At 49.5% G+C, this 14,675-nt stretch overlaps 2 protein-coding genes across 4 annotated transcripts in view; one reads left to right on the plus strand and one right to left on the minus strand.

The window, feature by feature from the left end:
• The window catches only part of heatr5b (HEAT repeat containing 5B), a 364,356-nt gene that overhangs the window by 268,461 nt on the left and 81,220 nt on the right, over positions 1-14,675 (plus strand). The gene's annotated exons all lie outside the window — the stretch shown is intronic.
• The window catches only part of vit (vitrin), a 145,827-nt gene that overhangs the window by 51,798 nt on the left and 79,354 nt on the right, over positions 1-14,675 (minus strand). For 2 of the 3 annotated variants that reach the window (XM_055938534.1, XM_055938455.1), the window contains 3 exons: positions 12,567-12,605; positions 11,088-11,138; positions 6,487-6,561 (listed from right to left, as the gene is read on the minus strand). In XM_055938534.1, the coding sequence (XP_055794509.1) occupies positions 6,487-6,561; positions 11,088-11,138; positions 12,567-12,605 (165 nt within the window). The remainder of the gene's footprint in view (positions 1-6,486; positions 6,562-11,087; positions 11,139-12,566; positions 12,606-14,675) is intronic. The other variant, XM_055938611.1, reaches the window with a different exon arrangement.

Raw genomic sequence — 14,675 nt, forward strand, 5'->3', positions numbered from 1 at the left:
CTATAACCTCATAACCCAGGGAGACCCCTACCTATAACCCAGGGAGGCCCCTACCTATAACCTCATAATCCAGGGAGGCCCCTACCTATAACCTCATAATCCAGGGAGGCCCCTACCTATAACCTCATAACCCAGGGAGGCCCCTACCTATAACCTCATAACCCAGGGAGGCCCCTACCTATAACCTCATAACCCAGGGAGGCCCCTACCTATAACCCAGGGAGGCCCCTACCTATAACCTCATAACCCAGGGAGGCCCCTACCTATAACCTCATAACCCAGGGAGGCCCCTACCTATAACCCAGGGAGGCCCCTACCTATAACCTCATAACCCAGGGAGGCCCCTACCTATAACCCAGGGAGGCCCCTACCTATAACCTCATAACCCAGGGAGGCCCCTACCTATAACCTCATAACCCAGGGAGGCCCCTACATATAACCTCATAACCCAGGGAGGCCCCTACCTATAACCCAGGGAGACCCCTACCTATAACCTCATAACCCAGGGAGGCCCCTACCCATAACCCAGGGAGGCCCCTACCTATAACCTCATAACCCAGGGAGGCCCCTACCTATAACCCAGGGAGACCCCTACCTATAACCTCATAACCCAGGGAGGCCCCTACCTATAACCCAGGGAGACCCCTACCTATAACCCAGGGAGACCCCTACCTATAACCTCATAACCCAGGAAGGCCCCTACCTATAACCTCATAACCCAGGGAGGCCCCTACCTATAACCTCATAACCCAGGGAGGCCCCTACCTATAACCTCAAAACCCAGGGAGGCCCCTACCTATAACCTCATAACCCAGGGAGGCCCCTACCTATAACCCAGGGAGGCCCCTACCTATAACCTCATAACCCAGGGAGACCCCTACCTATAACCCAGGGAGGCCCCTACCTATAACCTCAAAACCCAGGGAGGCCCCTACCTATAACCTCATAACCCAGGGAGGCCCCTACCTATAACCCAGGGAGGCCCCTACCTATAACCTCATAACCCAGGGAGGCCCCTACCTATAACCTCATAACCCAGGGAGGCCCCTACCTATAACCTCATAACCCAGGGAGGCCCCTACCTATAACCCAGGGAGACCCCTACCTATAACCTCATAACCCAGGGAGGCCCCTACCCATAACCCAGGGAGGCCCCTACCTATAACCTCATAACCCAGGAAGGCCCCTACCTATAACCTCATAACCCAGGGAGGCCCCTACCTATAACCTCATAACCCAGGGAGGCCCCTACCTATAACCCAGGGAGGCCCCTACCTATAACCTCATAACCCAGGGAGGCCCCTACCTATAACCTCATAACCCAGGGAGGCCCCTACCTATAACCCAGGGAGGCCCCTACCTATAACCTCATAACCCAGGGAGGCCCCTACCTATAACCCAGGGAGGCCCCTACCTATAACCTCATAACCCAGGGAGACCCCTACCTATAACCTCATAATCCAGGGAGGCCCCTACCTATTACCTCATAACCCAGGGAGGCCCCTACCTATAACCTCATAACCCAGGGAGGCCCCTACCTATAACCCAGGGAGGCCCCTACCTATAACCTCATAACCCAGGGAGACCCCAACCTATAACCTCATAATCCAGGGAGGCCCCTACCTATTACCTCATAACCCAGGGAGGCACCTACCTATAACCTCATAACCCAGGGAGGCCCCTACCTATAACCTCATAACCCAGGGAGGCCCCTACCTATAACCCAGGGAGGCCCCTACCTATAACCTCATAACCCAGGGAGGCCCCTACCTATAACATCATAACCCAGGGAGGCCCCTACCTATAACCCAGGGAGGCCCCTACCTATAACCTCATAACCCAGGGAGGCCCCTACCTATAACCTCATAACCCAGGGAGACCCCTACCTATAACCTCATAACCCAGGCAGGCCCCTACCTATAACCCAGGAAGGCCCCTACCTATAACCTCATAACCCAGGGAGGCCCCTACCTATAACCCAGGGAGGCCCCTACCTATAACCTCATAACCCAGGGAGGCCCCTACCTATAACCCAGGAAGGCCCCTACCTATAACCTCATAACCCAGGGAGGCCCCTACCTATAACCCAGGGAGGCCCCTACCTATAACCTCATAACCCAGGGAGGCCCCTACCTAATAACTGCATAACCCAGGGAGGCCCCTACCTATAACCTCATAACCCAGGGAGGCCCCTACCTATAACCTCATAACCCAGGGAGACCCCTACCTATAGCCTCATAACCCAGGGAGACCCCTACCTAATAACCACATAACCCAGGGAGACCCCTACCTATAACCCAGGGAGGCCCCTACCTAATAAACTCATAACCCAGGGAGGCCCCTACCTAATAAACTCATAACCCAGGGAGGCCCCTACCTATAACCTTATAACCCAGGGAGGCCCCTACCTATAACCTCATAACCCAGGGAGGCCCCTACCTATAACCTTATAACCCAGGGAGGCCCCTACCTATAACCTCAAAACCCAGGGAGACCCCTACCTAATAACCTCATAACCCAGGGAGGCCCCTACCTATAACCTCATAACTCAGGGAGGCCCCTACCCAATAACCTCATAACCCAGGGAGGCCCCTACCTATAACCCAGAGAGGCCCCTACCTATAACCTCATAACCCAGGGAGGCCCCTACCTATAACCTCATAACCCAGGGAGGCCCCTACCTATAACCCAGGGAGGCCCCTACATATAACCTCATAACCCAGGGAGGCCCCTACCTATAACCTCATAACCCAGGGAGGCCCCTACCTATAACCTCATAACCCAGGGAGGCCCCTACCTATAACCCAGGGAGACCCCTACCTATAACCTCATAACCCAGGGAGGCCCCTACCTATAACCTCATAACCCAGGGAGACCCCTACCTATAACCTCATAACCCAGGGAGGCTCCTACCTATAACCTCATAACCCAGGGAGGCCCCTACCTATAACCCAGGGAGGCCCTACCTACAACCCAGGGAGGTCCCTACCTATAACCTTATAACCCAGGGAGGCCCCTACCTATAACCTCATAACCCAGGGAGGCTCCTACCTATAACCTCATAACCCAGGGAGGCCCCTACCTATAACCCAGGGAGGCCCTACCTACAACCCAGGAAGGCCCCTACCTATAACCTCATAACCCAGGGGGGGCCCTACCTACAACCCAGGGAGGCCCTACCTATAACCCAGGGAGGCCCCTACCTATAACCTCATAACCCAGGGGGGCCCCTACCTATAACCTCATAACCCAGGGAGGCCCCTACCTATAACCTCATAACCCAGGGAGACCCCTACCTATAACCTCATAACCCAGGAAGGCCCCTACCTATAACCTCATAACCCAGGGGGGCCCCTACCTATAACCTCATAACCCAGGGAGACCCCTACCTATAACCTCATAACCCAGGGAGACCCCTACCTATAACCTCATAACCCAGGGAGGCCCCTACCTATAACCCAGGGAGGCCCCTACCTATAACCTCATAACCCAGGGAGGCCCCTACCTGTAACCTCATAACCCAGGATGGCCCCTACCTATAACCTCATAACCCAGGGAGGCCCCTACCTATAACCCAGGGAGACGCCTACCTATAACCTCATAACCCAGGGAGGCCCCTACCTATAACCTCATAACCCAGGGAGGCCCCTACCTATAACCTCATAACCCAGGGGGGGCCCTACCTACAACCCAGGGAGGCCCTACCTATAACCCAGGGAGGCCCCTACCTATAACCTCATAACCCAGGGGGGCCCCTACCTATAACCTCATAACCCAGGGAGGCCCCTACCTATAACCTCATAACCCAGGGAGGCCCCTACCTATAACCTTATAACCCAGGGAGGCCCCTACCTATAACCTCAAAACCCAGGGAGACCCCTACCTAATAACCTCATAACCCAGGGAGGCCCCTACCTATAACCTCATAACTCAGGGAGGCCCCTACCCAATAACCTCATAACCCAGGGAGGCCCCTACCTATAACCCAGAGAGGCCCCTACCTATAACCTCATAACCCAGGGAGGCCCCTACCTATAACCTCATAACCCAGGGAGGCCCCTACCTATAACCCAGGGAGGCCCCTACATATAACCTCATAACCCAGGGAGGCCCCTACCTATAACCTCATAACCCAGGGAGGCCCCTACCTATAACCTCATAACCCAGGGAGGCCCCTACCTATAACCCAGGGAGACCCCTACCTATAACCTCATAACCCAGGGAGGCCCCTACCTATAACCTCATAACCCAGGGAGACCCCTACCTATAACCTCATAACCCAGGGAGGCTCCTACCTATAACCTCATAACCCAGGGAGGCCCCTACCTATAACCCAGGGAGGCCCTACCTACAACCCAGGGAGGTCCCTACCTATAACCTTATAACCCAGGGAGGCCCCTACCTATAACCTCATAACCCAGGGAGGCTCCTACCTATAACCTCATAACCCAGGGAGGCCCCTACCTATAACCCAGGGAGGCCCTACCTACAACCCAGGAAGGCCCCTACCTATAACCTCATAACCCAGGGGGGGCCCTACCTACAACCCAGGGAGGCCCTACCTATAACCCAGGGAGGCCCCTACCTATAACCTCATAACCCAGGGGGGCCCCTACCTATAACCTCATAACCCAGGGAGGCCCCTACCTATAACCTCATAACCCAGGGAGACCCCTACCTATAACCTCATAACCCAGGAAGGCCCCTACCTATAACCTCATAACCCAGGGGGGCCCCTACCTATAACCTCATAACCCAGGGAGACCCCTACCTATAACCTCATAACCCAGGGAGACCCCTACCTATAACCTCATAACCCAGGGAGGCCCCTACCTATAACCCAGGGAGGCCCCTACCTATAACCTCATAACCCAGGGAGGCCCCTACCTGTAACCTCATAACCCAGGATGGCCCCTACCTATAACCTCATAACCCAGGGAGGCCCCTACCTATAACCCAGGGAGACGCCTACCTATAACCTCATAACCCAGGGAGGCCCCTACCTATAACCCAGGGAGACCCCTACCTATAACCCAGGGAGGCCCCTACCTATAACCTCATAACCCAGGGAGGCCCCTACCTATAACCCAAGGAGGCCCCTACCTATAACCTCATAACCCAGGGAGGCCCCTACCTATAACCCAGGGAGGCCCCTACCTATAACCTCATAACCCAGGGAGGCCCCTACCTATAACCTCATAACCCAGGGAGGCCCCTACCTATAACCTCATAACCCAGGGAGGCCCCTACCTATAACCCAGGGAGGCCCCTACCTATAACCTCATAACCCAGGGAGGCCCCTACCTATAACCCAGGGAGGCCCCTACCTATAACCTCATAACCCAGGGAGGCTCCTACCTATAACCTCATAACCCAGGGAGGCCCCTACCTATAACCCAGGGAGGCCCTACCTACAACCCAGGGAGGCCCCTACCTATAACCTCATAACCCAGGAAGGCCCCTACCTATAACCTCATAACCCAGGGAGGCCCCTACCTATAACCTCATAACCCAGGGGGGGCCCTACCTATAACCTCATAACCCAGGGATGCCCTACCTACAACCCAGGGAGGCCCCTACCTATAACCTCATAACCCAGGGGGGGCCCTACCTATAACCTCATAACCCAGGGAGGCCCTACCTACAACCCAGGGAGGCCCCTACCTATAACCTCATAACCCAGGGAGGCCCCTACCTATAACCCAGGGAGGCCCCTACCTATAACCTCATAACCCAGGGAGACCCCTACCTATAACCTCATAACCCAGGGGGGCCCCTACCTATAACCTCATAACCCAGGGAGACCCCTACCTATAACCTCATAACCCAGGGAGGCCCCTACCTATAACCCAGGGAGGCCCCTACCTATAACCTCATAACCCAGGGAGGCCCCTACCTATAACCTCATAACCCAGGGAGGCCCCTACCTATAACCTCATAACCCAGGGAGGCCCCTACCTATAACCTCATAACCCAGGATGGCCCCTACCTATAACCCAGGGAGGCCCCTACCTATAACCTCATAACCCAGGGAGACCCCTACCTATAACCTCATAACCCAGGGAGGCCCCTACCTATAACCTCATAACCCAGGGAGGCCCCTACCTATAACCTCATAACCCAGGATGGCCCCTACCTATAACCCAGGGAGGCCCCTACCTATAACCTCATAACCCAGGGAGGCCCCTACCTATAACCTCATAACCCAGGGAGACCCCTACCTATAACCTCATAACCCAGGGAGGTCCCTACCTAAAACCTCATAACCCAGGCAGGCCCCAAGGCTGAGTTACTGTAAAGGGCTTTCTAAATCAAATGATTGATTGATGTGGGGGTGTCAGAGCAGGTTTAGGGCTGGTTGTGTCCTAGCATAGGGTGAGTTGTGGGGTGTCACCCTGCTGCCTCCGGTCTCACTACCTGTGTCTCGTCTGGGGGAAGGGGAGTGTCTAGGTTGGGGTTAGGGTGGGTTGAGGGTTGAGCTCTGACCTGTCCCGGAGTGGTGGCCGGGGGCTGGTTGTCTCCTGATGGTAGGAGACCCGGCAGCCTCTGGTCTCCTTAGACCTGTACGCAGCAATACCAGCAGAGACAACGTCAGGGACTGAATCATAGACTTAGAGATGGGGTGCATTCCAAATAGCGCCCTATTGCCCAAGTAGTGCACTATATAGGGGATATGGTGCCATAGGGCTCTGGTCTAAAGTAGTGCACTATATAGGGGATAGGGTGCCATAGGGCTCTGGTCTAAAGTAGTGCACTATATAGGGAATAGGGTGCCATCTAGGATGCGTAGTTGTATTTCTATGAAATGGACATAATTGCTTGTGCTGTCCATTCCCATAACAATGTAGCAATAACAGACAGAGAAACCTTTAGACGTATAAAATAATGAGGCTACATTCAACATCTAAAGCTGTAATGTCTAATAAAAACATTAAGAAAACATCCCATATTAAACTAGACACTGTGAAACATCCCATATTAAACTAGACACTGTAAAACATCCCATATTAAACTAGACACTGTGAAACATCCCATATTAAACTAGACACTGTGAAACATCCCATATTAAACTAGACACTGTGAAACATCCCCTATAAAACTAGACACTGTGAAACATCCCCTATAAAACTAGACACTGTGAAACATCCCATATTAAACTAGACACTGTGAAACATCCCATATAAAACTAGACACTGTGAAACATCCCCTATAAAACTAGACACTGTGAAACATCCCATATTAAACTAGACACTGTGAAACATCCCATATTAAACTAGACACTGTGAAACATCCCCTAATAAAACTAGACACTGTGAAACATCCCATATAAAACTAGACACTGTAAAACATCCCATATAAAACTAGACACTGTAAAACATCCCATATTAAACTAGCCACTAAAACATCCCATATTAAACTAGCCACTGTTATATACATTCTTCTCAATGCAAATATCTATTAATATGTTCACTGCCATATCTAAATCAGGGAGTGGTGTACAGCACAGTACGCTGCTAACCATTCAAGGTGTTTGGCACAGTGATCGGATGTGTTGGGTATGTGTCAAAAGTGAGAGTGAGAGAGAGAGAGAGGGAGGGAGGGAGGGAGAGAGAGAGAGGGAGGGAGGGAGGGAGAGAGAGACAGAGCAGGACAGAGAAGGAGAGGGAGAGAGAGAGGGAGTGAGGGAGAGGGAGATAGAGAGAGACAGAGAAGGACAGAGAGGGATAGAGAGAGGGATAGAGAGAGGGATAGAGGGAGAGAGAGGGGAGAGAAAGAGGGAGGGAGAGAGGGATCACAGATAGGGCAGACAGAGAGGGATAGAGAGAGGGATAGAGAGAGGGATAGAGGGAGAGAGAGGGGAGAGAAAGAGGGAGGGAGAGAGGGATCACAGATAGGGCAGACAGAGAGGGATAGAGAGAGGGATAGAGAGAGGGATAGAGGGAGAGAGAGGGGAGAGAAAGAGGGAGGGAGAGAGGGATCACAGATAGGGCAGACAGAGAGGGATAGAGAGAGGGATAGAGAGAGAGACAGAGGGAGGGAGAGAGGGGTCACAGATAGGGCAGACAGAGAGGGATAGAGAGAGGGATAGAGAGAGAGACAGAGGGAGGGAGAGAGGGGTCACAGATAGGGCAGACAGAGAGGGATAGAGAGAGGGATAGAGGGAGGGAGAGAGAGAGAGAGAGAGAGAGAGAGAGAGAGAGAGAGAGAGAGAGAGAGAGAGGGAGGGAGAGAGGGATCACAGATAGAGCAGACAGAGAGGGATAGAGAAAGGGATAGAGAGGGAGAGAGAGAGAGAGAGACAGAGGGAGGGAGAGAGGGATCACAGATAGAGCAGACAGAGAGGGATTAATCAGGACAACAGGATTCGGGGGATGAGAGGTCGTAGTTGTATACAGACATAGTAACAGATACAAGACAGGAGGTGAATGGGCCACAGACACAAACTCAGACACAGACTCGGAGTCTGGGTTAAGGACAACAGAACTGGACTGGTCCAGAACATTCCAGACCAGCTCCGGAACTCCACAGTGGATCTAGTAACCGTGGTACTACAGACAGCTGTACACATAGACACCAGAGGAGCAGAGACTGAGGATTACAGCCCAGGCAGAGAAGAAAGGATATGAGAAAGATAACAAAAGAGAAGGGATATGAGAACATAAACTAGAAGACAACTCCAGCAGTGTGTGAGACTGACAGACAGACAGACAGACAGACAGACAGACAGACAGACAGACAGACAGAGATTCCACAGACAGACAGACAGACAGACAGACAGACAGACAGACAGAGACTCCACACACAGACAGACAGACAGACAGACAGACAGACAGACAGACAGACAGACAGACAGTCTTGGGCAGGCTGCAGGCCGGGTATTGAGGACAGACAAGGTGACAGACAAGGTTGGGAAGGTTGGGAAGGACAGCAGACGATGTCGGGAAGGACAACAGACGATTTCGGGAAAGACAACAGACGAGGTTGGGAATGACAACAGACGGTGTGGGGAATGACAACAGACGATGTGTGGGAGGACACCCGGCGGTGTGGGGAAGGACAGCAGACAATGTGTGGAAGGACAACAGCCGGTAGGGAAGGACAACAGACAATGTGTGGAAGGACACCTGACGGTGTGGGGAAGGACAGCAGACGATGTGGGGAAGGACAACAGACGAGGTTGGGAATGACAACAGACGATTTCGGGAATGACAACAGACGGTGTGGGGAATGACAACAGACGATGTGGGGAATGACAACAGACGATGTGGGGAAGGACTGCAGACAGAGGACTACAGACAGAGGACTGCAGACAGAGGACTACAGACAGAGGACTACAGGCAGAGAACTACAGGCAGAGGACTACAGACAGAGGACTACAGACAGAGGACTGCAGACAGGGGACTACAGACAGAAGACTACAGACAGGGGACTACAGACAGTGGACTACAGACAGAGGACTACAGACAGAGGACTACAGGCAGAGGACTACAGGCAGAGGACTGCAGACAGAGGACTACAGACAGAGGACTACAGACAGAGGACTACAGACAGAGGACTACAGGCAAAAGACTACAGATAGAGGACTACAGACAGAGGACTACAGGCAGAAGACTACAGGCAGAAGACTACAGGCAGAGGACTACAGACAGAGGACTACAGACAGAGGACTGCAGAAGGAGGACTGCAGAAGGAGGACTACAGGCAGAGGACTACAGACAGAGGACTACAGGCAGAGGACTACAGGCAGAGGACTACAGACAGGGGACTACAGACAGGGGATTACAGACAGGGGACTACAGACAGAGGACTGCAGACAGAGGACTGCAGACAGAGGACTACAGACAGAGGACTACAGACAGAGGACTAGAGGCAAAGGACTACAGACAGAGGACTACAGACAGAGGACTACAGACAGAGGACTACAGACAGAGGACTACAGGCAAAGGACTACAGACAGAGGACTACAGACAGAGGACTACAGACAGAGGACTGCAGACAGGGGACTACAGACAGAAGACTACAGACAGAAGACTACAGACAGGGGACTACAGACAGTGAACTACAGACAGAGGACTACAGGCAGAGGACTACAGGCAGAGGACTGCAGACAGAGGACTACAGACAGAGGACTACAGACAGAGGACTACAGGCAAAGGACTACAGACAGAGGACTACAGGCAGAAGACTACAGGCAGAGGACTACAGGCAGAGGACTACAGACAGAGGACTACAGACAGAGGACTACAGAAGGAGGACTACATGCAGAGGACTACAGACAGAGGACTACAGGCAAAGGACTACAGACAGAGGACTACAGACAGAGGACTACAGGCAGAAGACTACAGGCAGAGGACTACAGGCAGAGGACTACAGACAGAGGACTACAGACAGAGGACTGCAGAAGGAGGACTACAGGCAGAGGACTACAGACAGAGGACTACAGACAGAGGACTACAGGCAGAGGACTACAGGCAGAGGACTACAGGCAGAGGACTACAGACAGAGGACTACAGACAGGGGACTGCAGACAGAGGACTGCAGACAGAGGACTGCAGACAGAGGACTACAGACAGAGGACTACAAACAGATGACTACAGGCAAAGGACTACAGACAGAGGACTACAGACAGAGGACTACAGACAGAGGACTACAGACAGAGGACTACAGACAGAGGACTACAGACAGAGGACTACAGGCAAAGGACTACAGACAGAGGAATACAGACAGAGGACTAGAGGCAAAGGACTAGAGACAGAGGACTACAGACAGAGGACTACAGACAGAGGACTACAGAGAGAGGACTGCAGACAGAGGACTACAGACAGAGGACTACAGACAGAGGACTACAGACAGAGAGAGGACTACAGACAGAGGACTACAGACAGAAAGAGGACTACAGACAGAGGACTACAGACAGAGGACTACAGACAGAGGACTGCAGACAGAGGACTGCAGACAGAGGACTGCAGACAGAGGACTACAGACAGAGGACTACAGACAGAGGACTGCAGACAGAGGACTACAGACAGACAGAGGACTACAGACAGAGGACTACAGACAGAGGATGACATCGCCGGTGTGATTACCTGCTTTGGCTCGTGATGGAAACCTACTGGTGTAGGTACTGCCTCTGAATGCTTTGAATAAGACATGTATACCGGTTTACACACGTCATAGCGATGCACATTTCGTTTTTCTTTTACCCCTAGCACTACACAGTTGATTTTAATAATCAATGCTTGAAGATGAGATGTTTATTTGATGAAGCTTTGTAGAACTAGGGCAATAAATCAAAACGTGGACCCCTTGTGGTCCAGAGGACCGAGCTTGTGGGAAACGCTGGATTACAGTTAGACATTGGGTTAGTTGCTACAGCTAATGCTATATGTAACTAGTACTACAGCTAATACTATAAGTAACTAATACTGCGGCTGATACTGTAAGTAACTAATACTGCGGCTGATACTGTAAGTAACTAGTACTACATCTAATACTATATGTAACTAGTACTACATCTAATACTATATGTAACTAGTACTACATCTAATACTATATGTAACTACTACTACATCTAACACTATAAGTAACTAATACTGCGGCTGATACTGTAAGTAACTAGTACTACATCTAATACTATATGTAACTAGTACTACATCTAATACTATATATAACTACTACTACATCTAATACTATAAGTAAATAATACTGCGGCTGATACTGTAAGTAACTAGTACTACATCTAATACTATATGTAACTAGTACTACATCTAATACTATATGTAACTAGTACTACATCTAATACTATATGTAACAAGTACTACATCTAATACTATATGTAACTAATACTGCGGCTGATACTATAAGTAACCAGTACTACATCTAATACTATATATAACTAGTACTACATCTAATACTAGATGTAACTAGTACTACATCTAATACTATAAGTAACTAATACTATAGCTAATAGCATATGTAACTAGTACTACATCTAATACTATAAGTACCTAATACTACATCTAATACTATACGTAACTAATACTTTAGCTAATAGTATATGTAACTGATACTACAGCTAAAACATAACAGTTACTGTATTACATCTAATACTATAAGTAACTAATACTACAGCTAATACTATAAGTAACTAATACAACATCTAATACTATAAGTAACTAATACTACAGTTAAACCATAACCGTAACTAGTATTACATATACTACTATAAGTAACTAATAATGCGACTGATACTGTAAGTAACTAATACTACATCTAATAATATAAGTAACTAATACTACAGCTAATAATGTACGTAACTAATACTGCGGCTGATACTGTAAGTAACTAATACTACAGCTAATACCATAAGTAACTAATACTACATCTACTACTATAAGTAGCTAATACTACATCTAATACTATACATAACTAATACTACAGATACTACTATAAGTAGTTAATACTACATCTAATACAACAGCTTCTACTATAAGTAACTAATACTACAGATAAAATATAACTAACTAACTACTGCTTATGTAGAACAAATGAAAGTTGTAACATACCTTGGGCTGTAACCTTCCCTTGGCCATTCTGTGACTGCCCTATAGATCCAATGTTGAGAATAACATCATGTGTACTTTTAACATTAGAACCTTGGAAATACCTGTAGCACTACTTTCTAAGACAACAACAACAGCAACAGCGACAACAACAACAACAGCGACAACAACAACAACATCAACAACGACAGCGACAACAACGACAACAACGACAGCGACAACAACAACAGCGACAACAACGACAGCGACAACAACGACAGCGACAACAACAACAACATCAACAACGACAGCGACAACAACGACAACAACGACAGCGACAACAACAACAGCGACAACAACGACAGCGACAACAACGACAGCGACAACAACAACAACAACAACATCAACAATGACAGCGACAACAACAACAGCGACAACAACAACAACGACAACAACGACAGCGACAACAACAACAACAACAACAACGACAGCGACAACAACAACAACATCAACAACGACAGCGACAACAACAACAGCGACAACAACGACAGCGACAACAACGACAGCGACAACAACAACAACATCAACAACGACAGCGACAACAACGACAACAACGACAGCGACAACAACAACAGCGACAACAACGACAGCGACAACAACGACAGCGACAACAACAACAACAACAACATCAACAATGACAGCGACAACAACAACAGCGACAACAACAACAACGACAGCGACAACAACAACAACAACAACAACGACAGCGACAACAACAACAACGACAGCAACAACAAAAACAACAACAACAACGACAACAACGACAGCGACAACAACAACAACGACAGCGACAACAACAACAACATCAACAACGACAGCGACAACAACAGCGACAACAACGACAGCAATAACAACAACAACGACAACGACAACATTTACATTTAAGTCATTTAGCAGACGCTCTTATCCAGAGCGACTTACAAGTACATACATTCATACTTTTTTTTGTACAACAACAACGACAACAGCGACAACAACAACAACAACAACAGCAACAACAATAACGACATCAACAATGACAGCGACAACAACAACAACGACAACGACAATGACAACAACGACAACAACAGCAACAACAACGACAGCGACAACAACAACAACGACAACGACAATGACAACAACAACGACAGCGACAACAACAACAGCAACAACAACGACAGCGACAACAACAACAACGACAACGACAATGACAACAACAACGACAGCAACAACAACAACGACATCCACAATGACAGCGACAACAATGACAGCGACAACAATGACAGCGACAACAATGACAACGACAGCGACGACAACGACAGCGACGACAACGACAGCGGCGACAGCGACAGCGACGACAACAACAACAACAACAACGACAGCGGCGACAGCGACAGCGACGACAACGACAGCGGCGACAGCGACAGCGACGACAACAACAACAACAACAACGACAGCGACAACAACAACAACGACAGCAACAACAAAAACAACAACAACAACGACAACAACGACAGCGACAACAACAACAACGACAGCGACAACAACAACAACATCAACAACGACAGCGACAACAACAGCGACAACAACGACAGCAACAACAACAACAACGACAACGACAACATTTACATTTAAGTCATTTAGCAGACGCTCTTATCCAGAGCGACTTACAAGTACATACATTCATACTTTTTTTTGTACAACAACAACGACAACAGCGACAACAACAACAACAACAACAGCAACAACAATAACGACATCAACAATGACAGCGACAACAACAACAACGACAACGACAATGACAACAACGACAACAACAGCAACAACAACGACAGCGACAACAACAACAACGACAACGACAATGACAACAACAACGACAGCGACAACAACAACAGCGACAAGAACAACATCAACAACGACAGCAACAACAACAACGACATCCACAATGACAGCGACAACAATGACAGCGACAACAATGACAGCGACAGCGACAACAACGACAGCGACGACAACGACAGCGACGACAACGACAGCGGCGACAGCGACAGCGACGACAACAACAACAACAACAACGACAGCGACAACAACAACAAC

This window comes from Salvelinus fontinalis, chromosome 1 (genome assembly GCF_029448725.1).
Source record: "Salvelinus fontinalis isolate EN_2023a chromosome 1, ASM2944872v1, whole genome shotgun sequence".
Taxonomy (NCBI): domain Eukaryota; kingdom Metazoa; phylum Chordata; class Actinopteri; order Salmoniformes; family Salmonidae; genus Salvelinus; species Salvelinus fontinalis.